This window comes from Hippichthys cyanospilos, chromosome 10 (genome assembly GCF_059441005.1).
Source record: "Hippichthys cyanospilos isolate Australia breed blue-spotted pipefish chromosome 10, RoL_Hcya_1.0, whole genome shotgun sequence".
Lineage (NCBI taxonomy): Eukaryota > Metazoa > Chordata > Actinopteri > Syngnathiformes > Syngnathidae > Hippichthys > Hippichthys cyanospilos.
In genome coordinates, this window is record NC_142378.1 from 4,970,721 (window position 1) to 4,997,632 (window position 26,912).

At 42.1% G+C, this 26,912-nt stretch overlaps 1 protein-coding gene across 5 annotated transcripts; it reads left to right on the top strand.

Moving 5' to 3' along the window:
* The first annotated feature begins 948 nt into the window (after positions 1-948).
* LOC148416711 (cyclin-dependent kinase-like 5) lies at positions 949-26,629 on the top strand. Of its 5 annotated transcripts, none has more exons than XM_088425396.1 (18): positions 949-1,097; positions 2,982-3,137; positions 6,998-7,032; positions 13,549-13,594; positions 13,815-13,951; positions 14,037-14,157; positions 15,771-15,830; positions 17,233-17,323; positions 17,723-17,912; positions 18,331-18,411; positions 18,479-18,642; positions 19,516-20,503; positions 21,358-21,453; positions 22,233-22,341; positions 23,199-23,322; positions 23,393-23,498; positions 24,839-24,973; positions 25,289-26,629. In XM_088425396.1, exons 2-18 carry the CDS (start codon positions 3,101-3,103, stop codon positions 25,604-25,606), a joined length of 2,838 nt encoding a protein of 945 aa, XP_088281522.1. In that variant the 5' UTR covers positions 949-1,097; positions 2,982-3,100; the 3' UTR covers positions 25,607-26,629. The 5 variants fall into 5 exon arrangements, with proteins under 5 accessions (XP_088281522.1, XP_088281524.1, XP_088281525.1 ...); XM_088425398.1 differs by having other exon boundaries at positions 23,217-23,322; XM_088425399.1 differs by lacking the exon at positions 21,358-21,453.
* Positions 26,630-26,912: the final 283 nt, after the last annotated feature.

Genomic DNA, 26,912 nt, shown 5'->3' on the forward strand with positions numbered 1-26,912 from the left:
TAAAAATGGAATGCAATTAGTTATAAACAATGTTTACTTGAACGTATTGATACAATGTATCATGTTTTAAAAACGCTAATAATGCATTGTTATGGCTATTTATTGTCAAGTTATATTATATTCCCCTCAAAAACATTTCAATTTCATTTTGTTGAATTACATCAACTTGTAATACGGTAACATACATTTTGTTTCCCGTTAGATAAAACGAAATGACCATACATTTTACATATATTTTTTTTATACTCAAAACATTACAGCATTATCTTCAAATTCAGCAGGTATCAGCAAATTTAGTTTTAGGCTTTTTAATGATGTAACATTTTCAAATTAAGAGCAAATTAATTTGAATATAAACCAATTTAGTGCTAATTCGGGTTATTGTGATTCCTTCTCTTTTTGTTATATTTTATATTGATGCAAATTGCCATTAGTGGCATAATGTTCCGGCAGATGAGCTTGAAAGAAAGCACGATGGTATGCAAGTTCTAAAGTTGCTGAATAAAACATGCTACAAATATTATTTTGAAATAAATCACACGCATTTACTCCGAAATAAAATGAAATGTATTTTTAAAGAAAATAAAGGCTTATTAATGATAGATAGATAGATAGATAGATAGATAGATAGATAGATAGATAGATAGATAGATAGATAGATAGATAGATAGATAGATAGATAGATAGATAGATAGATAGATAGATAGATAGATAGATAGATAGTAGTTCGTTTGAACGTCCCTTGTGTTTGTCCGGAGCGTGCGATCTTGTGAATTATGTAATTGAGAATTAGAACAACAATAACCCACTTCGCACAAAATTCACCGCCAGCGCCGCATCAACGAGAGCGTTCTCTGATTCGTCCGTTCATCAGGGGGCGGCACGAAAGCAAGCCCATCGGCCGCTGCTAATGGCCGCACCGCAACGCCACTCAAAGACGTTGCCGAGGCGACGGGTAGCTAGCAGCTTGTCAAAAGCGCACTTTAGCCAGTCAGTCGGTGTATTGGAAGCTGCCCACTTGACAGGGAAAAGGGTCTTCCGTTAGCGGGTGGATGGACGGGCCCATTTGGAGTATTTACCTCCGTGATATTGACCGAGTGAGTACTTTTGTTTGTCTTTTTAGAACGACGCGAAGGCGGAGGAGGAGGAGGCGGTGATGACTGTTTACGTCGCCGCTCGTTTGCTGCTTTGAGTGTTTAGGTAGCGAAAAAAAACGCCGCATAATTAGCCGCATTTCAAGCTTCAATTTGTTTATAAATCACGACAGGGTGCGTTTTAGTGATTTCGTTTCACGCGAGGACGTTTATTGCTGCTGTTATGAGGCACAAGTTGGGTGTCAGGTGGGAGTTGGATCCCACGCATGCGCATACGCACTCATGCCGACCGGGCTTCCCAAACGGAGGTTCGCGGGTCCTTTGTTTAGGGGCCTGCGGATTGCCTAAGTAGAAGTTAAATGTTTGTTCTTTAGATGCGTTTATATTCAGGCACTTTGTCTTGATGAAAAATATATAAATCATTAATCATAAATGTTGCATAGAAAAGGTAAAGTTTATGTTTATGCCATAGTTTTAAACACTGATACACTGCCCTGTTGATTCCACGCAGAAAATAACACAAACAGCCAAATGTTTAAAAACAAAATACACCATCACGCCATCAAAGAAATGTAGTCAGAACCTGATCTCAAAATGTCATATTTATAGTTGTTTTGATCCCCCCCTGAAATGAGTCAACGTTACCTTGGGAATAGTGCATTGATGCTGTGGGGGGAAAAGGTTAAAAGTAGTGTATATTTCAGCTCCCCGCACAGACTCCCGTTATTCTCACCACGCATGAGTCACTGTGTTGATAGCGAGAATGCAGAGAATCCACACATAGATCCACAGCCAGGCCATTCCTGTTTTCAGGCCCAGGAGAGGGGAAGGAGTTGTATTGTGGAAGGCTGGGAAAGCTCCTTATGTTGACTCGTCATCGAAACACAAAAGCTGTGGCCCACGCTCAGGTGTTTGGTGCCTTGCGAGGGTCTGCGGAGTTTATTTTGGCACGTTCACAAGTGGGAGAAGATGAATTCGAGTGGCGTTTGGAGAATTGACTGATTCAATATGTGAAAAAGTGCCCAAGGAGACATTTTGATCTCTTTAATTGCAATATAAGCTATTGGATAAAAATGAAAAGCGATGAACTCCCAAAACTACAAATCATTAGAAGACGTTTTCCATAGAGTGTTTCCCAGCAGTGATCGAATTTCATTTGTGTTCACGATATTGGCTGCCACGGTTCATCAAGCTGATCCTCGGCAATATTAACATTTAAAAAGTCGAGCACTCTTTTTAATTACAAGCTAAATCAAGCACTTTGCTATCCTACCACCAGGGGACATTGTTTTTGCATGACAAAAGCATCTGCTTTTCTCACCCTAATATATTATTTACCAGTGTTAAATCGCATTGAGTTTCTCACCTGATATCTAATATTTACAGTGCTAGCTGTCAATTGAGACTCATTTTGAAAATTCCAAAAAATTTGAATACATTTGGTTTGAAATGACCGAAAATGACATTCTGACTGCTAATTGATTAAATGTGCTTAAAAGTAAATGTGCTTGGTTCTAAATGGGCTTATTTTGTTCCATTGGTTTGCACTCAGCAAGTACGTTAGCTGTGTTCCCCTGTTTGTGACATTTTTGCCATTTATTATTATTTACTTTATTCATTTTAGTTTATTATCATTTGTAAGTTTCAAGGCTTGACGCCTTGTTTATAAACTGGTTGTTTAAAAAAAGGGCAATAAATAGACATGTTTGACCCAACATGATCAATAATTGTGATTCATATTCATGATTCCAATATTCATGATTCCTTAGTAAAAAAAAAAAAAAAAAAAAAAACTCGCATGTTCGGGCCCCTCATGTCAAGCTACCAAGAACCGAATTTCAAATTGTGTCTTTCTAAACGTTTTACCTGAGTGTGTTTGGGTTGCAGATTAAAGCCATGTGGCGTGGGGTGCTGCACTCGATGGGAGCCAGCAGCTGGCCACGCCCCCCTCTGCCCCAGCGCCGAGAGCCTTTGACTCCGTGAAGACCCGAGACGTCGGTGATGTCATGAATAAATTTGAGGTCCTTGGGATTGTGGGTGAAGGTGAGTCTTCGTGCAGTTGTAAATCCTTTTTTTCACTCGTTCACTGCCATGGACGTTTATGCCAAGCAACAGTTTACTGCCATAAACGGATATATTCGTCAAGTGTTTTTTTATGGGTAAGCATAGAAAAGAGTCTCGCCCTTCTCGTGTGAAATCCAAGTTTGAAAACTGTTTTAATGACTAACAGATTGATATAAAGGGTGATGTTGCATTGCTTTGTATTCAAGGTCAGTACAGGTTTTAAGTTGAAGACAAAAACTAAAGTAAATCTAATTTGAGGCACCACAGATTACCGTTTTGGAAAGTACCGTAATTCCCCAAATATAAAGGGACGAACTAAAGGGCGGACATCAGTTGACTATTAGCATCCAGTGCCTGTTGCGGCTAACAACAGCTTGTGTTAGCTGAGGTTATCATGACATTATTTTCACTAAAAGAAGCGAGCAGACTGAACTACTGTCCGAGTCCATACTTGTTCACATGCAGGAATATTACTAAAACAGAGAGGATCATGTAAAAGTTATCCCTTCTCTCTCAAACACACCATATGGAAATTATTAGGATCATTTGCAAGCTCCTGCAGAGCTTGCCAGTTAGCTAATCTTTTGTTTCAGGTGTATTGTGGAGAGAAAACCAGAAAACATGTAGGATACCGCCCCCCCCGAATTTTACCCCCAAATTACGGGTGCGTCCTATACACAGGTGCGTCTATTTGGGCAATTACGGTACGTGTCACGGTACCTGGTAGAACATGTGTGTCGCCATCATAAGAAAAGACGACACTTGATGGAGTAAATGAGGAACGGCCTGTGAAGTTGCTCAACTCTAGCCGTACGCCAAGTCCGGCAAAAGGGAGCGGCGCTGTGTCCAGCACGCTCATAGATTTTTCCTCCGTGGATTTAAGGTCAGTCAATTGTTGTCGATGGCTCACGCGGACGCGCCACGCACACGATTCACCGCTTATGTAATTAGGCAGCTTCTGTGAGCGAATGTGAAGGAGCATCATGACATTCAGTTTGTCATTCAGCGCCTCTTTTTTTTTTCTAGGCCGATCCTCCAAATGGTCTTCAAACTTTTATGCTATTGTCCATCTGTTGAGATTACGTCCGACTGGCTCATTTGGACTCATTCCCTAAAGATTTCTGGAATTTGCCCAGAATGACTGATTGCCTGTTTGTTTTCGGGCATTGAAATTTTGAAATTTTTACGTGTGTCCTTCTATGATCGACACATATTCATGTCCAAAAGGGAAAGCAGTGTTGAGGGATAATTTTTTTTCATTACTTTTCACGAGGCACTTTTGAGGTATGTGACTTTTCAAGAACCCTAAAATCTACGAAATAATCATCTAAATGGGTGTTTTTTCCTTTATTTTCTAATATGCTTTGGTCCAATGAAAAGCAATTAATCGTTGTTGGATCAAATTTGAATTTAAAAGTCTCCCGTAAATCCTCCAGAATTTGTGACCCAAAGTAATCATTTATCATATTAATCAGTCTTGTAGGTTAGTCAGCCTTGTGCACTTTAAATACACATTCTCTGAAGCAGAGCTGTGGAATCAGTCTACCTTGATAGTAGCAACATTCGCATTTGAAAAGTGCTCATCTTCAATTTGAAGGCATCGAGTGAGAGATGAGCGGGCGAGCGGCTCGTCATTTGCCTGCTCGCTCCGGCAATCCGCCCTGAAGCCTCCATCCCCCTGGGGGGCTAAGCGAGGAACTGCCAAGGTCGATAACATCACAAGAGCACTAAGTTGCCAAAGCTTGTGTCCTACTTTCTTAGCCACCTGTCTCTTTTGTAGTTCTAGATGATTTCAGGCTGTGTTCAATAACCATTTAAGACCAATGTAATATCACGCCGAAATAACACACGGAGGCTGCAGTGCGCAACCCCAAAAGTTGTGTGGGTTCAAATGATACTAGTAATCCCCACAACTTGAGCTGATTACAACTGTTCTTAAATTGGAGTATACAGTAAGTACCCCTTGGGTGCATGAAGGGAGTACAAGATTTTGACAGTGCTTTTGCATGAATCAGCAAATCTAATTTACCGTTATTCCCCAAATACAGGACACATCTGTGTATAGGTCAAATTCTGGTGTTTTCTATGTTACTGTGTATAGGACGAACCAAGAGTTGGGCCAAGATGGAAAAACTATAGCAAAACAGAATAAATCTCATCTTCCCTAATTCTTAATATTTTCATGTTTCATGTATTTTCGTGTTCATATCCGTAAGTTATGTATTTCCTCAAAACATGTGCATGCTATGATGATTTTTCTTTCCCAAACAGGGGCAAGTTAAAGTAAGGGAACCACCATGCCACCAAATCTTAGGTGGGTTAAAATAAGACTGCCATAAATCCAGCAAAATGTGTGCAGCTTAAATGATGGCTACCTTAAATCCCCCTTAAATTGCATTTGTTAAAGTAAGACAACTTAATCTTTCTTTCTTTCACTTCTGCATATATCGAGTGTGCACAATGTGCTTTTGCCTCGTCATCATCGAGGAAACGCTTGCACTTGTATGAAAAAAAAATCCTTTTTTTTTTTTTTGCCAGACTTTGTTGGCATGACAACAACATCAGCGACAGCAAGGGAAAACACTTTCACATACTCTCACTGGCCACAATATTAGGTACACTTACGCAGTGTAATCACTTCTGAGATCATCTATCTTATCCACAGGTATCAAACTCAAGGCCTGGGGGCCAGATCCGGCCCACGCATCATTTTATGTGGCCTGCGAAGTGTTGATTTGACTTCAAGTTTTTAGCTGAAATACCTGTTCTCAGTCTTCAACTTTTTTTTTTTCCTTCAATTATATGTTCATATGGAACATCCATAATCCACTCGTTATACAATCAAAGCAGACAGAGCAAAATCCCGATTTTTGTTTCAGTTAATGAGTGTCCAAACTTTCATGTGAGTTGAGCGTATTAATTGGACATGTTAGTGCCTCACACATAGACACACATCTCCTGTCCTGTCCACTTTCCATAACCAGCTAGTCCTGCCTATCACTGTTTTTGTCTTCAACTTTTAAAAATTTACAGGGAAAAAACAAGCTTATTTTTTTTTCTATTCCCAATCTCTCTTTAGAACACTTTTTGCCGACCTCTGATTTCAAAACGAGGTCAGTGTGTGACAAACACACTTAAATTTTTTGGGACTTTACTGTCATAGCAGCCATTTGACAGAAACCATAACTACAATGTGGCCCACGGTAAAAATAAATTTGACACTCCTGATCTAATCCATAGGTGTCGAACTCCAATCCTGAAGGGACGGTATCCTGCATTTAAATAATCAATCACTTAAACAAAGGGAGACAGAAGAAGACGCGATGGAAGTATTGATTTTGAATTTGAACTGCTACTTAACTCTGCAGCATTTTGTCGGTGCTATGTTGAAAATATCTATCCAATTTCTATTCATATGTTGGTACTTAACATGCAGGCGTGTTCAGTCTATTGAAGACAGGATGTTGCTGTAAGCAGGGAATTTAAAAACGATTTAAATTTAAAACCTTCTGCAAAAATATCTGATGCTGCAACCTGCGGCTTATAGTCGGGTGCGGCTTATCCATGACCAAAAAAAAGCTAAATTTTCACTGCTGCGGCTTATAGCCCGAAAAATATGATAAACTTGTTGATACCTGCAGAAAGTGAGTTTACAAAGGAGGAGATGTATTCTGTTTTGCTCTAGTTTTTCCATTGTTGCAAAAGTCTCGGTACTTTTATACATGGTAACATTGAAAATCCCAGAATTTGACACCAAAATGAAGTCTTATATTTAGAAATGTCATTGTGATGAAAATAACTTTTCCAATTCTGGAGTAACCTTCTTTCCTTCCTTCTAGGTGCCTATGGAGTCGTTCTGAAGTGCAGACACAAGGTAAGATCAAGCCTATCTTCTTGCATCAACCCTAAAGTATGGTAGCTCATATTGAGCAGCAGTAAGTGGCTCAGCGACCCACACTACCGCCTCCCGTCTTGTCATCTCGCTCCATTTAAGGAAGAGGACGAGCTGAGCGTTGACACCAGAACACAGAGGAAAGGGAAAAAAAAGCAGTGAAATAAGCTGCCTCCTACTAACAACAGATCTGCAGTAAACGCGCTCCCTTGTGTGTTTCTTTTCTTTTTTTTCATCTTTCAAGTAGTGACCTCCGCTTCGATAGCTTGCCAGACGCTCGGAATGCGAGGGCTCTTTGCCGTTCATTGATTAGCTGATGAAGATTCAGCCTCCATCTGCCATAAGACAGTCAATCACAGCGGCGACCAGTCATTATGCAAACTGTGATTCAGACTTTGTATCCCCCGTTCTAGGAAAAATCTTAGTTGCAAATACGTTCAAACTTACTTGCAAACATGTTCAAGCATATTTGTAGGCTAAATTCCAAAACACAGCATTTTTTTCCCACATTGTAATGATTGCACATAGGCAAAGGAAAAAAATGCTATTTTTTTAAAGCGTTTGTATTACATCATAAGGAAAATTAGATAAGTAAAAATTGTTCATTGGGAATGTTATCATTGTCAGTTTGACATTTTGTCCTCCATTATGTCACGGTGTATGTGCATGTCCAAGTCATTACCCGGTGGAAGGAGGGGGAAAACATGTTTTAGCCTTTAGCCCACAAGTTGTGATGGTGGAACATGCTGGAAGATGGTGCGGATCCAGAAGCAGGGAGGCAGGGTTTGCTCAAAAATAAAAATATACTATATAAACGACCAGAAAAGAAAAAAAAAGGTCGAAGGGGGGACGATACTAGAATGGAAAGCAACAAGCGACGCAACATTGTCAATGACCTGTCAAGACCTGAAAGGAAACAGGAAACTAAATACACTCCAAACTAACGAGACAACAAGGAGCACCTGGACAATACAATATTGGAGCAGCGACCTGATTGGCCAACAAAACGAAAGCAGGTTAACAAAGAAGGGTGGACGGAATGGACACGAGGGGAACAAAAACATCAACTAAAACACAAACAAACCCCTGATACTACCTCCTGATGTGAAAGCTTGCCAGAGGGACTTCAAGACACCACTCCTTGTGGGACATTTATGCAGAGAATATACATTGGAAAACGCTTGGTAAAAAACCCCGGCTTTTACAGGATGTGCGCAAGGGGCTTCCTGTAATACTACGCTTGCATTCAGCGTCATGTTATTTATTTGGCTTGTCTGGCATCCAGCAGCGGATTGGCAACAAGGAGTGCAACACTGCGCCGCTCTCACTCTGCGGGGAAGTCACTAATAGATGTCGTCCGTACCTTTTGATGCGGCTAAATGCGTGGCATGACGCGTGGAGGCACAGCGGGAAGAAAAACCCTGGCCGCTGATCAATGTGGACCGTTGCCATGTGGAAACGATCATATTGTTGGAGTGAATGGGCCCACACGCGGCTCGCGGATGCGTGCGCTCACCGAACGTCGCACGGGCGGTGCAGGGGAGCGTGCCGGCTGTAGAATATGGCGCTTGATGGCTCGCAGCTGCTCATCGTTCACGCCCACGTTCAAATTAAAAGTACAATACATGTGTTTAGCAGCTAAAATGAATGAGGCTAGAAATAGAAAAGAGGCGCTTTTACACAGAACAGCGAGACGGAGAATAAAGTCGGAAAAATGCTAGCTTTTAGTGTGAATACAGCTAACGCAATACCGTTAAATTGCTGAGTCAATTCCCACTCCCTGTTCAGAGTCAGCACGAGCAAGGTTAACACCACTGTGGAAAGCTTTATTTATAATAAATAATAAATAATGGATGTTTTTAAAAGTTACTGGAACAGATTAATTTCTCTTCCATTCCAGTGAAATAAGGCCTCACGATTCGATCGCCTCGCTACCAAAAAAAGACACCTGCTTGTTTAGATTACTACTAAGATGTGAAACGAACCGCAGTAACAAGCGTTAATACTATGCATGAAAGTAATACACCGCCAACTTCAAAATAAACCCTATTTTCCCCAAAGCATGTACAATAATGTCTTTTTACACTTTTATTTTGAAAAGTCGCTGTGTAATGGCTGCAGTTTCACACATCACTGACATCAGCAATACTATATTTTCCTGAAATCAAGCTAATATGCCAATTAGGGATGTTTAAAAATCCTTAATTCCGCTGATATTGTAATTAAGTGTAATTACTGTATATGTTGCTGTTACCAGCGACCAGCTCTTATGTTACCTACTAGCAGCGCTAGCAGTATTGAGCAGCACTAGAGACTAGCAGCTAGCAGCAATCGACTGCCCCATATAGGCTTTCGAGAGTCATCGTATTCATATTTAAAGGCAGACGAATCGACGCAAATGACTCAACTGATAAAGTTGCTGTTGTACTGATCACTTTTTTAATAAACCAGACTGACTCACATTTAGCCAGCAAAAATCGCTACTGTGGTTTTGACGTCACTTATATAAGTGAAAGTCCATTTACCATTTGAGCCACTATATGTATCCACTGTGTGAATATCTAGGAACGTAACGTAATAAATGCAAGAAGATGTTGTGGAGGTTGTATACACCGGCTTTATGTCACATTTTGCGATACTTTGCCGTTGACGGCGAGTGGGCTCGGCGCACCAGCTGCCCTTTTATTGTTTATTTTAAGCCTTTAACAAATCCCACTGACAGCCAGCCAGCACTCGCTAATTTGGGAGCGGAAGCCAGCCCGGGTGAATGATTGTTTACTATGAGCGGCACTGAAGATTAGGCCAAATAATCGCAGCCAGGAAGGAGGCATTACATGCTGGGGAGCGTCTGGATAAAGGTGCGAAATTTGCGTCGCTCAGTATTAGTTCCAACCCCTATATTTGGTGTTAGCATAGCAGTAGTCTCCTAAAAAGAAAACAAACTGTTGTTACACTTTCTGAAAAAAGTGTACAGCTATTTGTGGTCTTTGCTAAAACTCAGACAGCATTGACGACTTTTCTTTATTACATATTTTTCAAATTTCTTTTTTTTTTGTCACAGGCCATTTTGTAGCTTCCCTTATTGGGACAAAAAAACTACCATATTTCTCAGCGTACAAGTCGACCTCGCTTATAAGTTTGTATAATTATTTCTTCGGTAATTGTTCAAGCGTCCTTGTTACCCTTCCACGGGTAGTTATCTCTCGACTTATCCAATTTGTTTGAAATGGAGGTCTTCGGAGATGATTTGCTGATCATCTTACTTGGGATGTTCTTAACCCAAGTGACGACTGTTGTGAGTTCAGTGCGTGGAAGGTTGCCCACTGTTTGTCCCTCCATCACCATTCATGCTGGCAGGCTTACATGATTGACGTGAGGGGCCAGATTAGGTTCCCGGACCTTGAGTTTGACACCCGTGGCCTATGCTTTTAATGCTTGAGAAACTTTTATTCCAAAGATCCTATCATATGTAATATTTTAGTCTATGTGAGCTGCTCTTTGCAATTTCCCCCCATCATCGAACATTTGTGTATTTTTTTCAGACAGCAATGATATTTGATCCAGATTTAGGTGAAATTTAGGGCTAGAAACAAACATTCTCAAGTCCAACTTTGAGCTTTCCTCCTTGAGCACTTCAAGTCAAGGTGACCCATTTAAGTCCCCCCCTTTTTCCTCTCCTGTCCCACTTTCTCCTCACGGGCCTACATAAATAACCGTTCCCTTCTAAAAGGGGGGGCGGACAGATTATTATACTCTACATGTTTTCTTACCTACCGCTCGACATCCGCTGTGTAGTTGATCGGGAGGGAAAAGCATCGCATCGCCGGTGTTACGCAAGCCAGAAGTGTCCGAAAATAAAAGGCGGGAGCTGTCTCTGATCAACATCAGATGTTCACGCTGACTCACTCCACGATGGCGGGCGTCATTTTCGAAATGGATTCTTTGATCCTTATGCAATCATTTAAGTCAGACTTTGGAAGTAATTGCATGCACTTGGTGGATTCTCCTACTACGTTCATTGTTGACATCAGCACATCATACAAGCTGATGTTTAGTAAGTCAGTGGTTCTCGAATTGGGGTGCGCGAAGGCACTTCAGGAGGTACTGGAGATTTTAACAGGATCTCTACGGGTAACAGTAAATCAAATGCAATGCTGTGACGGCAACAGTACATTTTCTTTTCAAATTAAGAGCAAAGTAATTGGAATATGACACAACTTATTGCTAAATTGTCTTATTGGTACTTATTACAGCTTAAAATGGCTAAATAAATTTAGTATCTCTCAGTCTTTTTATTGTTCACCCCTTATTAAAAAAAAGTATACATTTTTTAAATCTGATGCATGATTAAAAAGTCAATTTAAAATTGTGTTAAATTTACTGAACTTATTTAAATTTTCTTTTAACGTCATAAGTTCTGTTGACCTTGGGAACACTTTCTGTTAGAAATCAACACAAATAGTGAAAATTTTCCATTGCTCTTATCTTGAAAATTTGTGAACACGTTACAGATTTGATTTATTTGAGCTATTTAAATGCTTTTTGGTAGAATTCTACCACAGAAAACTAGCTCATAACCAGTGACAGACAGGTTTATCTTATTAAAGCTTCATTATTTAAAACCATGGAAAACCGTCAAACCGTTTATTGGCCCATCCTAACACATCACATCCATAACCTTATCTCCACCAACCATCGCCGGTCCCCACCAAAAGTCCAATCAGATCAGAGCTGAGGTTCTGCTCCAATTACCACAACGGGCCCTTTAAATTACAATCCACATTCCACAATGTAGGCTAAATTGAGGTAGGAGAAGGTCTGAACTTGATGTTCTCGCAGATCGCAATCCGATTTGATGCCCGCGCTTAAATGCCAGGGTCAGCTTCAGTCAACCGCGGTTGACGTCGTCGTACACGACAAGTAGCCAAACGGGAGAAACAGAACGTGACAACTTAAGTCGCTTGTTCTCGCAAGTTCTTCTGCACTGCAGGGAACAATCAAGGCATGTGAAGACCACGTCATTCTGGGAGCCTTCCTTCGTGTCACCGTTTGTAAAAGATCGTTTGATATAGCGGAAACCATCGAGAAAACAGGCTAAAAGGCTTCGGTGTTCAGTTTGCAGCCTGGGGGCCGTTTGCGGTCTACCACTCAGTGTTTGGCGGCCCGCGAGATACAGGATACTTAGAAATATATTTGGCAAGGCCCACGACACGTTCAAAAAAATGGGTGGATATTGAAAAAATAAGCACCACCCCCCTACTGATGGTAATTTTGTTTCTGTTACTCCTGTTTCGTTGTTGTTATTTATTTTGGAGAATGGCTATACAATAATCACAAGGGATGACATTTTGTTAACGTTTTTTTTTTGTTTACATATAAATTGTCATAGGTCTGTTTTGAATTTTGGATTTGAATCAAAACGAATTTGTGCTCCCATTTTCAGTATCTTTTGAGGATGGATGAGGAGTCAGAGCCGAGAGAAGCTGTCAATGTTTTACTAGCATGTATGCATAGGGACTCGTGGAGCGATAAGCCCATTCAAGGGGTGCATTCCTGCACTCTGTTCTTAAATAAATAGTGAGCACAGCTATGATTACACTCTCCTCTCTCTCTATGCACTTTAGTCAGTAGTAATAGACTTACAATGTGATATTCTGTTTTCCATCAATCCCGTCAATTACTTTCATACTTAAGTCATTTAGTACCTGACATTTTTAAACAATTTTCTAGCCAAAAACTTGGAAAAAAAAGGAAAAAAAAAATAAGTGCCTGGAATTAAATATCAGGGCTCTTGAAAACCGAAAAATACATATTTAGGATTGAATGAGTTAAATGAATGCCTCCTTATTCCAAACAAAATATGTTAGCAATAGATCAGTTTGTTTACATCCTTGCGATAATGATCATTCATTTCACAGGTCTGTATGCTGTCATCCCGCCGTTTTCCACCATGTTACTGCTTACAGCACAGCTCCAAGCAATCCCTGCAAGTAGGGCATGAAAAAAAAAGAGCCGGAGTCTCTGTAGAGAAAGGGAAAAAATGTGACAAATTTGAAGTAAAAGTGATGACTTAAAACCACCATGAATTACGACATGAATCATTTCAATTTTTAAATGTGATATTGTGAATAAATTGAGTTAAAAGCTTGGCCATTAGCTCCTAAGTCAAGATACCGCTCAAAATTGTCCGAATTTGAATGAGCTTGAGTTCTTTTTTGTCATTGGAACATTGCATGACATTTCATGGCCAAAATAATTAGACGTCTAGAAAGACTTCGTCAAGACCTTTAATTTGAGGTGCGACTCGAGGTGCTTAGCGACAAATTTAATTTCGACACTGTTCGGAAATAACGTGAAAAGTAAAATTTTGTTTTATTGGTATTGAACATATCTGACATTAAAGTACTTGTTGCAGATCTTGATTTCATAGTAATAGCTCTCAATTTTCATCTTATAAGTTTACAAATTAAAAGAATTTCTTCTGTGTATTTCTTGCAGGACACTAATGAAATTGTGGCGATAAAGAAATTCAAAGACAGCGAAGGTAAGACGATCTTTTACTTACAAATTTCACCTATTCATTTTTTTGTTGAATATACGTTTGCCTTATTCTAAGCTGTGCAACCTTTGTGAGATTTTGGTGATTTTTTTGCAAATATTTGGGAATTGATTTAATGATGTATTTACCCACACCACTTTTGAAGAACGTTCTACAATGGAAAAATTCTGTCTCACTAGCCTTATTTGTACTTGCTTTCATTCAGAAAATGAGGAGGTCAAAGAAACTACGCTGCGGGAGCTCAAGATGCTACGTACCCTCAAGCAGGAGAACATCGTGGAGCTCAAAGAGGCGTTCCGGCGGCGGGGGAAACTCTATCTGGTCTTTGAGTACGTGGAGAAGGTGAGCCGCTGTTCTTCTACACCAGGCCTTGGTCACCCCTTTTTTTTTTTTTAATGAGTTTTTTTGTTGTTTTTTTTGTCTGTAGAACATGCTGGAGCTGCTGGAGGAGCTGCCCAACGGCGTGCCCACAGAGAAGGCCCGGAGCTACATCTACCAGCTCATCAAGGCCATCCACTGGTGCCACAAGCATGACATTGTTCACCGGGGTGAAGCTTTCACACATTCTCTTTTCACATTTTGTATGTGATAGCAGCAAAATTTTGTGTAGAATTAGACTGGTAAATGTAGGTGTAAAAGCAATATAGATTCATTTTAACTTGTGTAACTTCTTAACAATTTGATCTAATTTTACCTGTGCAATTCTGGAGGTGTTACGGTAGTTTTACTGTTGCAGCTGTGGAGGAAATGAGGGTTGTATAATTTAGGGATTTTTTTTTTCCCTGTCTTAATTCGACCTTTTTTGGAAGGTGTACGGTAGTCTTACGATAACCTTTATAATTTTTGATGGAATTACTGCAGCCTAATTTACAAATTTTATGACATTTTTCTTCAAAATGCTAAATTGATCCGCGCAACATTAGAAGTATTCGCGGTAGGCATTTTTGAACTTTTCTCTTTTATTCTTTAAACAAATTTGAACACCCTTTAGCAGGTGTACGGTAGTCCTCTATCAATATGCTTAACAAGAGGATTTCAAGTTGTCCTATTTTATTCTGCGCACTTTTTGTGACACACAGTCTTTGCAAAAAGGCTCTTGTTACAGTCGAAATTTTGATTCCAGTTACTGAAATGAAAAAAAAAAGTATAAGCTAAATTCAATCTATTCAAAAAAAGTATTTAGGCACAAAACTAAATAGTAAAAATGATTACTCATTTGATACCTATTTTTCATAACCACATTTTTGTACATGGACGCTTCCAGCACTGCGTTAAAAAATGTAAAGGGAAAAGAAAAAGCTCGCCGACAAGCAGGAAGCCAGATGGCACCGGGCCGTCCAAATGGCCGCTGGGATCTCCCCGCGCTCTCTTACGACTCCTTCTGCTTCCTTGCGTTTGTCCTTTATGAATAAGTCATGCTTTTTTGCCACTTTACAATCTGTGAATTTTCATGTTTCTTTAATTGCTGGATCTTTTTAGCGGCTTTCTCTCAGGGCATTTGGACACACTGAAATTGTTAAAAATAGATGACATGCATGCAGCAAGTCGACAAATGGTGGGCAAAAGCTGAAATGAAAATAAATCAATTAGTAAAGCAGATCTGGTTTCGAATTAAACTGATTTTTTTTTCAAGAAAAATAAAAACACTTGTGATTTAACCTCCACCGCTTTTAGAGGTTTTGCCAAACTCGTTTTGACTTGCGAGTCGCGTAAAGGAAAATCTATTCCCAACATTTTACATTTTTCAATTATTGAACAGGTTTATCTCATCAGTTTTATACTTTACATTACAAAATCCTCACACCGGTCGTATTAAACCTGGTTGCGGACCAGAACCGGCCCGCGAACCATATGTTTGATGCCCCTGCTTTACGGCAATATCTTATGTGCAACTATTGAGGGACTTATGGTTTTCTTATTTAAACCCGAGCAAATTTTGCATGAATTACGGTTTGTTTAATTTCGTCACTTTTAAGGATTTACATTAGTCTTTGTTTCCATTTTGTTTTGGACATTATTGAAGCGTTATTTTAAGCATATTTATGTTCTTGGTCAAATTGATGTCGCTAGAATAACTAAGCTAAGACCTTTCTTCCACACACCTTTGTCTTTGAATGTGTGATGATGTCAGAACCTTAAATGTTGTATGTTCCTTTTTCAGACATCAAGCCGGAGAACCTTCTCATCAGCTCTGATGACATCCTCAAGTTGTGCGATTTTGGTGAGCTGCCACTCAAGCTGAACCGTTATTTTAGCACCCAAACTATATTTGGATGAAACCAGCGCATCCTATTTGCTCTCCTCGTGCGGCCCACTCTTTCACTTTTTTCTTCTATGGAAAGCTGCTTCATCTCTTATTATTTATTGCGCATTCTTCAGCTACAGTTGAGGTTCCTCTTTGTCCTCTGTAGTAAGACAATTTAGTGCGTGGACCTTCAACTAGATGTCAAGGATATGGAATGAATGCTCATTCATATGCTTCCTTCAGGAAACATGTTGCAACGCGACAGGCTAATGTCGCTCTCTGATCAAATCTGGCAACCCGTCGAAGGGGGTAGGAAAAACATCATGCGAGCAATCTGCCGCGAGAGACGGGAGGCCATGTTGGCCATGGAACACGTATAGGCCAAGCACATGCCGGCTTTGAAGAGGGTACAAACCGGGGTAGTTATCGATTTTGGGTGGGAAGATAATTTTACAAAGGTGCCACACCTAATGTGAATGTTTGGTGGATTCATTCTACTAATACTACCAAAAATAAAAAAAGAAATCTCTTATTTTCCACGCTATAAAGTGCACCGTATTATAAGTCGCACCTTCAATGAATGGCCTAATTTTAAAACTGATTTCATTTATAGGGTGCACCGCAATATAAGGCGCATAGAAAAGAAGGTACAATAGTGGCTGGAGTTGTATTATGCATCCTCTAGATGGAGCTGCTCTAAAGGGAATGTCAACAAAACAATCCGATAGGTCAGTGAAACTTTATTCAAAGACAAACAGAAATTAAAGATAAAAATTATTTGTGGAAAGTACCATCTGAAGAATGGGGGAAAAAATACCTCCAACTTCTCTCATTGGGCCAATATTATGAGGAAACAACGTTAATTATAAATAGTCACGTAGTATTATTTCTGCCAAGACAAATCAAGAGTTGAAAAGAATATACCGGTAATTATGATTCAATTCAATACTAAACTTACATATTTAATCAAGTTGCAATCAAAAACCTTAAAATATATATAAAAACATTGTCTGGATTATTTTATAAAATCGCCCTATATTTTACAAAAACTGGCGGTCTTTGCGCCTTGTCCCCACAAAAATTGCTTCCAAATGGCGATTAAGTTATTTTATTTTTTTCATCCCCAAAAAATGAAATCTCGGTTTATGTGCCGTACAAGGCGAACCCGATACCGTCAGCTTTTGAGAAAATTGAAGGTTTTTACGCGCTCCTGTATCGTGCGGAAAATACGGTAATTGAAAAAAAAAAAACATGGCTGAATCGCTCAGCCCTATACTGCTTTTCTCCTTTAGTCTGACCCATTTAATCTTTTTTAATGAGGACACTGTGTTCCTGACTGGTCGCCACTATCTCGCCTCATCTTGTCTTCTCTTGCCAGGATTCGCACGTAATCTCTCAGAGGGAACGGACGCCAACTATACCGAGTATGTGGCCACGAGGTGGTACCGCTCTCCGGAGCTCCTGCTCGGGTATGTCCGCCGGGAAACACTCAAAAAAGCGCTTTTCTACTCTAATATACACACAGACACACACACACACACACACACAAAATGATCTACTTCACTGCTGCAGTTCTGTGGATCTTGTTTGAAATTGGCTCCATCCGTCATGTGTGGACGCAGCATGTTCACAATTACGATATCATGATATGGGCACTCATTTCATATCCGATACCAAGACCAGTATCGTTGATATCAGTCGTTTTGTTTTTTGTTTTCAAGCCGATAGAATCAGTCACCCTACAAGCTGTGTGTGATACTCCGATACTAACAGATTTTATGTAAAAAATAGCAATTATTCCAGGGCCGCTATCATATACCGATATTGATATTGATAACATTATTATGTGTCTGCCGTCACCTTTCCAGGGCTCCTTACGGCAAGGCGGTGGACATGTGGTCGGTGGGCTGCATCCTGGGCGAGCTGAGCGACGGACAGCCTCTCTTCCCGGGCGAGAGCGAGATCGACCAGCTCTTCACCATCCAGAAAGTTCTGGGGCCTCTTCCTCCAGAGCAGATGAAGCTCTTCTACAGCAACCCTCGCTTCCACGGGCTAAGGGTAAAAAAATAAATAAAACACACACACACACACACACACACATGTCGTCTCGCCTCCGTCTTCCATCACTCCTCCTCTTCCTCACACACTCTGCCGCTTTTATTATAAAAAAAAAAAAAAAAAAGAAGAAAAAAGCCTTCTTCCACTGGCTGCGCCGTGACTGATTGCAATCGCAGTGACTCATGGTAGATCTTGTGTCCTGAAAGCCGGGTCGTCCTTGCTTTTCCTTTCACAAGCCCACGCCGGAGGGATGCATAATGTTCACTTTGCAAATTGCTCCCCTTTGTACTATATTGTAACCATCAATATTATTTTTTCTTACTTAAGCCAGATGCATCATCAAATTGCTAATTTTGCAACATTTGGTATCGATACTAAGGAACAGATGCCAGTACTGTAGTGTGGTTTTTCCTCGTAGTTCCCTACCGTGAACCACCCGCAAACGTTGGAGCGCCGATACCTGGGAATCATCGGCGGAGCCCTGCTGGACCTGTTGAAGGTACTTTTGCACGTTGACGGCGACGAAGGTGCCAGGAGAACGCCACGGCTTTCTTTGCGCCTTCCAGAGTCTGCTTTTCCTCAACCCGGCCGAGCGCTTCCTGACGGAGCAGGGCCTCAACCACCACGCCTTCCAGACCCTGAGGCTGGCCGAGCGGCCCGGGCCCCCCACGCCGACGCCCGGGCGCTCCTCCAAGAGGAAGCCCCACCATGGCGATACCACCCCCAGCAGGTCAGTCAAATCCTGCCCAATTCTAACAACACCTTTTCCCTTTTTATTGCTTATTCACTTTTTTTTTTTTTTTTTTTTTATACTTTATGTATTCTTATTTTATTATTTACTGACTTTTGCTCACAATTTTTTCTTCACTTTCCTTCTTACTGTTACCTACAGTACTGTTACCTACGCACATAGTACACCACGCTTACTTCCATACTTACCGTATTTCTCTGAGTACAAGTCAACCTTGCTGATAAGTCCACCCCACCCCCCTTTTTTTTTTTACTTCAATTTGTGTGAATTTGACAAAAAATGTGAATTTAAGGATGACTTTAGTGGTCACATAGATCATGGCTGTCCAATTAAAACACATGGTGTGTGTTATTAAAATGAAGAAATTACGGTTCTTTTAGTGGTATTTCTACATTGTCTATTGAGTAACATTCTGCTGTAGTTATTGGGGGGGGGGGGGCGGAAATGAGACAAGATTGCAAAGCTGAAACTAATGCTGCAACAATAAAATCATTGGAAGTTTCAATGCTTTACTTTTTTGACACAGCTGAATATTAATTTGTCTAAAAGCACTAAAAGTCATCATCACTATCTGATGATATCCCCTTCTTTCTCTCAGGTAGTCCAATTTGTTTGAAATGTAGTTCCTCTGAGATTTTTTTTCGGCGATGCCCTTCATTTGGGGCATGGACGAACACTTTTTTTTTTTACCTCCTCCATTTTCCTCATGTAACAAGTTTTATATGATTAGCAGAGTTCCAGCTCGTTAAGTCACAATTTCATTGCTTTGTACTGCACGCGTAATGACAACAAAAGTTGTTTTACTTGCGTAAATAATTTTACTGATTGTCTGACTTTTCCTACTGCTTGCAGGAGCCACGGCCTGAAGAGCTCAGGAAGCCATCGCTCCAGCACGCGCGACTGCTCCAGCTTGCCGCGCCACGAGGATCTCCACCCCAACAACAACAGCAGCGAGAGCGGCGGCGGCGGCGGGGCTTTCCTCAACGGCAACCTGCCGGCCCCGATCACCCTGAGTCCCACGCTGCACCCGAAGAGCTACCCGTCGCAGATGTTCAACCACTCGGCCTCGTGCGGCGTGGACCTGCCCCACCTGCTCAGCCCCACCGAGGCCGGCAAGGGCGACTTCGACGTTAGCCCGGGCCCCAAGAGCTCCGACGGCCCCGGGGCCAAGTACCTCAAGTCCAACTTCCGCTTGCAGCAGCACCGCCACTCCTTCGTGGAGGGCAAGACCAGCACCCTCCAGTCGGCAGAGAAGCACGGACGCCACGGTTACGTGGAAGCCCCCTTGCCCAAGTTCTCCTACCTGAACCCGTCCAAGAGCTACGGAACGCTGAGCGACGCCAAGTCGGTGGGCAACCTGAATGACGTGCACCTGTACGCCGACGAGCCCGCCGCCCGCTACTTCCCCTCCAGCTGCCTGGACCTCACGGCGCCCGGCAGCCCGGCGGTGCGGCGCTCGGACCGACGGGGCAGCACGCGCGCCGAGCGCGAGAGCAACACCCTGGATTCATCCTACCGTCGCTCGTCCGCCCGCCGCAAGGACTCGCCGGACGGCCCCGACCCGGACGAGGTCGGCGAGCGGGGCCACGCGCACTCCCTGTCGGCCCCGCACGAGCCCTACGGTCAGGGCTACAGCAGCCCCTTCTCGTCGCAGCAGAGGCCGCACCGCCACTCCATGTACGTGCGGCGGGACCACCCGAGGACTCACGGGGGCGACGAGGGGCTGCTGGTGGGGCAGGGGGTGCCCACCCGGGCAAGCAGCCTGCAGCTGCTGTCGCCCCAGCTGCAGCACCGCACGCTGCCTCGACACTCGGCCTCCAGGGAGGAGGACTTGAGCCGGGTCAGTCGCTCGCCGACGCTCAAATCGGCCCCTCGTTTAACCCATGTGGGAAATTTTGACCCAACTGATGTTTTTGATGCGTGATATCAAAGGAAAAGCATACAGAAAAAAAAGACTAGGAGGCAAACATTTTGCACAGATTGTCAAAAGAGGTCGACTTTGAATATGCCGTCCCTTCTAAATGTTTGCAAACGGGAGGTCCAGAGGTACACCCTGCAGAGACCGTGTCGGGCTCATTTACTGCCATTCTAAATTGGAAATAGTGTCAATTTTGGTCATATTGGAAACCTGATGTTTTATCATGCATTCCGCCCAATTTTTGCATTAATATTTTCAACAACAACACACAAATAGGGTGCAGTAGAAATATTTGTGTTGGGATGCCGAAACCACCGGGGGGGGGGGGGGGGGGGGGGGGTTGGGGGGGGGCTAGCGAACAACTTATGGCATTTGCTATCCTTTCAATGACTTTGTTGAGTGGCTTAGACTGGACTCCCACAATGCAAAATTCTCGTTTTCTCGTTTTCGGCCAGCGAACGAATTTAATCTGGCCTGTGAAATTATTTTGCAAAGTATAAAAATGCCATTTGTGTATTTATAGCATGATAATTTCAATTGGTAAAACGTTTAGGAGTGTTTTGGTCGGAAGTGAGATCAGTGTAAGATATTTGTTTTTTTACACGGTGACGGTTTTTTAAAATTAAGCACTTAAGAAATGCTATGCATTACAAATATATTTTTGTAACAATGCATTGTTGTGTAGAGTATGCTCCTGCGGGCTTTTACATTGTGTTGTGCGGCTGCGTGTTGTGCGCTTCCTGTTGTTGACGTGTATGTGTGTGTGCTTTGTCCAGAGTGATCAGGCCCCCACAGAGGCGGCCCCCCACAACAGACCCCCAATCAGGGACTCCAGCAGGGACAACTTTCACACTCAGAGGCAAAAAAGCGAGGTCCATCTCTCTCTCTCTCTCTCTCTCTCACTTTCATTCTTACTTTCTTGCGCTCTTTCCCTCTGTCTTGCTCTCTTACAGGTTCACTCTCTCTCACTCTTTCTCTTGCTCTCTCGTTCTCTCACTCTTGCTCTCTTTCTCTTGCTTTCAATCTTTCTCTCTTTCTTTCTGTCCTGCTCTCTCTCACTCTCTTTCTCATTCTCCCTCTTACGCTTGCACTCTCTCTCTCTCTCTCGCTCTCTTTCAAATTCTCTTGTTCTCTCACACTTTCTATCTCCTGCTCTCGCTCACTCTTTTGCACGCTCATTCTTTCTCTATCTTTCTCTCTTACTGTCTTGCTCTCTCTCACATTTTCTCTCGCTCTCTTTCTCTGACTATTGCGTTTTCTTCTCTCGCTCTTTATCGTGCTCTCGCTTTCTCTTTCCTCTCTGATCACCTTCAGTAGCTGCTCATCATTCTCTGCCTGCTTTGCTGCTCTGTTAATATAACATTTAGGCCTTGTTTGGAACATGTTGAAAAAAAATGTGCTATTATTACTGTTAATGCTAAAAAATATGATTGTTACTTAAAATTGCAATTTATTTTCTAAAATTTGAATGAAAATGCAATATTGGAGTTCTTCAAAATGATGTGGATCAGCATTACTAATGGTGTCGGTACTCGGTGACTACCGACGGGTTATTTGTACTTGTATCGGTCTGACATCAAATGATAGCATTCAGCCCTGGTTATCATTATTAATTTTGATGTTGGTGTGCTGACTGCTTTTTGTGCCTCAGGTGGGCCTGTATCACGAGCCTCAGGCCGAAGATGGCGGAGCCTCCTCCAAGGAGAACCGCAACATCTACAGCGAATCCATGCCCCGAAAGGTCGGAAGCTTCTACAGAGGTGGGTCGATTGGATTTGCGATGTGGGGCGGTATGCTATAGATTGTGGCGTGTTGCATTCCCAAAATTGATAGTCAGATCTTTAACTTATGATGTGGTATGCTTTGGATCATAAAATGTTCATTTCAATGATGACATGGTATGACTTGGATGCTGTGATGTTCCTTTACATAGATAATGTAGCTATATAATGTGGATATTAAATATATGATGCGGTGTGCTTTGGATCATGAAACTTTCTCTCCATCGATAGTATCTTTGCATACCTAACCTATGATGTGGTATGATTTGGATCATGAGTTGATCCTTAATGTTTTCAAATGGGGATACGTGAAGGCGCTTGTGGGGTAACTGGAAATTTTAACAGGGTTTATGCTGGTGTCAGCATTTCTAATGTCAAACTTCTTCATGCCCTGACAGTAGCAGTGCAACCCTCTTTTCAAACTAAGAGCAAATTGATTTGACCAACAGGCAACCTCTTGGTAAAATGTGTTAAAATGAAACCCATGTAAAACCTTGTATTTTAATTTACTTGAGCTATTTATGGATGTGGACGGTTTTAGACCTCTATTTACTGGAATTGCGGAATTAATACCCCTAGAGATACCACTACAAATGTAGATTGAAAGTTTTATACCCGATAAATACCTAGAGAGCTTAAGTATCTTGCTTTGCGTCGGTTATGGGGTAATTGGCTTGAAAAGATTGAGAACCACTGATTGTCAAGATGGGCATCTGATGTGGTATGTTTTGGATCCTTACAAGTTTCACTTCAAGGCTAGATATCGACATTTGGATCACTGCGCAGTATGGTGCGTAAAAAGGCAAGTGATGTTCTCTGTGGTGTTTGTTGAACAGTCCCTTCTCCTCGGCCAGACAATTCCTTCCACGACGGCCGCTCTCAGGTGCGGGGCTCGGGCATGACGGGCGACGCCGGCGGCCTGGCCAACCACTCCAAACGCCAGACCGCCTTCGACCCCTGGTTAGCGCTTTTCGAAGCGCGTTTCTCTGGCTTAGCGTTTCCTCTCTAACGCGCTTTCTCCCCCTCCGAGGACGGGCCCGGACACCATGGTGCTGAATACCGCCGAGCCGTCCAAGGAGAAGGAGAAGCAGGGCTTCTTTCGAGCAATAAAGAAGAAGAAGAAAAAGCCCCAAATGGTGAGGTGGTGACTCACACTGGCACAGCTAACTCGGGGGTTACCTCCTTTTTCAGTCATCAAAAAATGTCTCCAGCATAGGAAAAAGCAAGAGACTTCAAGCTCTTTAAGTATCACCCCTAGCCGGAGTTTACTTTCAAACCGAAAATGATGCTCGGAGCTTTGGAGAGTTTAAAAATGACCCATCACCCATCTGATCAGAACTGGTCAGAACGTGGTTATTTCCTGAACACACTGCTTATAAAGTAGCAACAAAAAAATCTTTATAAAATAAAGCGTTTTGGGTTTTAGTGACAGTCATGATTGCCAAACTGATCGATGACATCGTTGATAGCTTGACAATTTATATCATTATAGTCGATCACGGAGTTTGCATCAAATGTCAATTATCACCCAGTCAGAATCAATCTGATCAGATTGGTGTAAAGTCTGATTTCAAACAACTGCAACTGCAGTCTCAATTTTGCCTGTCTCAATTAATGCTAACAATGGATTCAAAATCCCATTAACTGTCCAACAAGTAGCCTTGGCGTCATACTGTTTTAGCCTTCAGCCAATATTTGAATACAAACAGTGGCGCAGAAAATATAGACAGAAAATATATCAAAACAGGCATGTATTCTTTATCCTCTGCAATAAACGACAGTGGTTTACTGAGGACTACCATCTCGGTTTAACTGAATGTCTGCGTTATACTGCTCCCTTGTGGCCATAAAGCAAAACAAGCCCAAATAAAATCTTTCCCTATTTTTATACCATGCATTACAATGTATGCTTTTATAAAGTACCATATAAAGAGCTGTTTTTCTTCCATATGCACACCAATAAACGCAAAATCCGCTGGACCCCCCAAGGATCCCCAAAAATGTCCCAAAAATGATACAGCAACGTTCGCTTTTCGTTTCACAAAAATCCAGAGTTGTTGACACCCACAAAAAAGCGTTGCGAGAAACCCGGAGAGACTGTGTGATGTTGCCACGGGAATTTCAAATGTGACGTCAAACATGTACCGTTCATGAACAGCTGCGTGGAAGAGGGGATTTGAGGGGCTCTTGTTCATTTTTTTCATTGCTGCCTTGTTGTCAAGTTAGGGCGAGGAAGCAAATAAACGCAATCTGGCCAGCGGGAAGCTGCCGGCTGTATTTTTAGCTTCTCATTTTCTGCCACTGTCACACACACGCAAAACACTTCATGTCAGAGCTGCTAAAAGAGCTGCTAAAATCTGGATGCCAGTCGACTTTGTGTTGGAAATATAACGTTAAAATTAGTTTACTACGAATTCGAGATTATTTGGCATTTTCAATCCTTCCGAAAAGTGAAATCCATGTTTTATTTGTACAGGTGCCCAGCGAGGAGGCGGTCCTGCAGAAGTCGTCGCGCTCCCATCAGAGCGCCCGTCACCGCGGCCGCGACAAGAGCCGAGAGCGCGAGCGGGACAAAGAGTGGGCCGACAAGATGGCCGACTCACACTCGCCGGTACGTCCGGCCAGTCTACTAATAGGATTGGACTAAATTATTATTTTCGTAATTCGTTATTTTGTCAATTACTTGATGAATAGGGTAACATTTCATTTCAAACCTGTTATTTAAAAACGGGGCTTGCGTACATGCGAACGTTCGTTTTCTGTTTTTGTTTTTTTTTTGTTTTGTTTTTTTCTGCCTGTCCAATCAGATTTCAGCACATTTGTGCCTTCACAATAAGGGTTTCGGATCAGCCATATGCTTAAAACGTTATCCAATATCATAAAACATGAAATACGATTAAACACGCGTGATGCTTTGTCCTCCCAGAGCCAACCGCTAAAGTCCCTGCGCAAACTCCTGCACCTGTCCTCATCGTCGTCCAATCAGACGGCGGCGTCCGACATGCGCTACCAGCCGCTGCCCAGCCCCGCCCCCGCCCACCAGGGGCCCTTCTCGGGGGTCAACACCCCGCAGATGAAGAGCCGCCAGTCGGCCTACCCGCAGCTGGAGCCCGGCTGGCACGCAGGCGGCAACCCGTACCCCGAGCAGATGGCCGTCAAAGGGGGACAGAACGGCCACGGTTTCGGGCGCCCCTCCAGGTCCCGCATGGCCAACCTCAACGACCTGAAGGAGACGGCGCTGTGAACCCGCGCCGCAAAGGGAGTACTACACTCACCTGCCCCTCTGGGGTGGACTCCCCAATACTTACACTCACACTTTTGTACGACTGTACTTACGGGGACATCCCATTGACAATAACCATGGCAACAGATGACCAAACCCTCACGCTTACCTTGAGCTCAACCAAAATCCGACTCCAAAGCAGGTCTCGACTCGGCCTAAATGTTCTCACTTCTCCAAAATGTCCTCACTATATGGGTAAAAATCTTACCCCGGTCCTCACAAGTACAGCTGTACAAAACCTTACACACACACACACATAATGCACCGCTTGCAAACTGGAGGCAAAAAGGCTTCTTGTGTCTTAATGTGTTTTTAAAGGCTTCCAATGACTTTCTATGATGACTTCATTTGTATTATAATATATAATCCTATATAACTACACACATATGTATGTGTGTATGTATGTATATATATATATACATAAACACACACACACACACACATGGCTAGGTCCAAGTATATTTTTAGTTTGAATTGGGTAGGCGAATTATATCTAGTGGTAAAAAGCGTGATCTTTCTTTTTCAGGCAAATCCCGTCGGCACGGTAACGTCATGTGACATCATTGTAACGCACACGCACATCAGCTGAGTTGACAATCTTTTATGACTGCTTTTGATTTGTCCTCATTTTGAACACATTATTGTACAGTGACTACGCTCTCGATGATTGTTATCGCTCTCAAAAAAACAACGTTGTTTGTAAAGTAGCTTAGCGGGAATCTGTAAATCTTGACCGGGCGACAAGGAAACGTGTGTATTATATTAATACTACTAATGTGCCAGCCTTTGTTGTCTCACACACACTCACACACACTCATTTGTTTATGGGCCAGCCAAAGCGAACAAAATGTTCCACTTGGGATTTTGTTACATACACATTTGTAGCATAGCCCATTATGTTTTTTTTGTCCCTCAAATGTGTAATATTTATGTTTACATCTGTAACATTAAAGCTCCAATAAATTAAAAACTGGTTTAATTTGACACTTGCGCTTGCATTGTATCTTTTTTAGCTAGTATTTCTTAGCTAGTATTATTCAAACTTTAAAAAAAAAGAGAGCTGTGAACTCATTCAATGCCAGTGATGTATTTTCAGGTTTTTTAAGAGTCCGGATATTAAATCCTAGATACTTAAGTATCGAATTGATACTTAAGTACATTAATTTCCAGATATTTAAGCATTAAATCGATACTTAATTATCTGGGATTGATTGTCTGGAGTCTTCAAGAACGTGAAAATACGTCCCTGGCATTGAATGCGTTAATG

What these genes read in the sequence shown, in the direction of transcription:
- LOC148416711 (XM_088425396.1), top strand. Translation starts at nt 3,101, where the DNA reads ATGAATAAATTTGAGGTCCTTGGGATTGTGGGTGAAG. An exon ending in TTCTGAAGTGCAGACACAAG is followed by an intron (nt 7,033 to 13,548) that starts GTAAGATCAAGC and finishes TATTTCTTGCAG; the next exon opens with GACACTAATGAAATTGTGGC. An exon ending in TCTCCGGAGCTCCTGCTCGG is followed by an intron (nt 17,324 to 17,722) that starts GTATGTCCGCCG and finishes TCACCTTTCCAG; the next exon opens with GGCTCCTTACGGCAAGGCGG.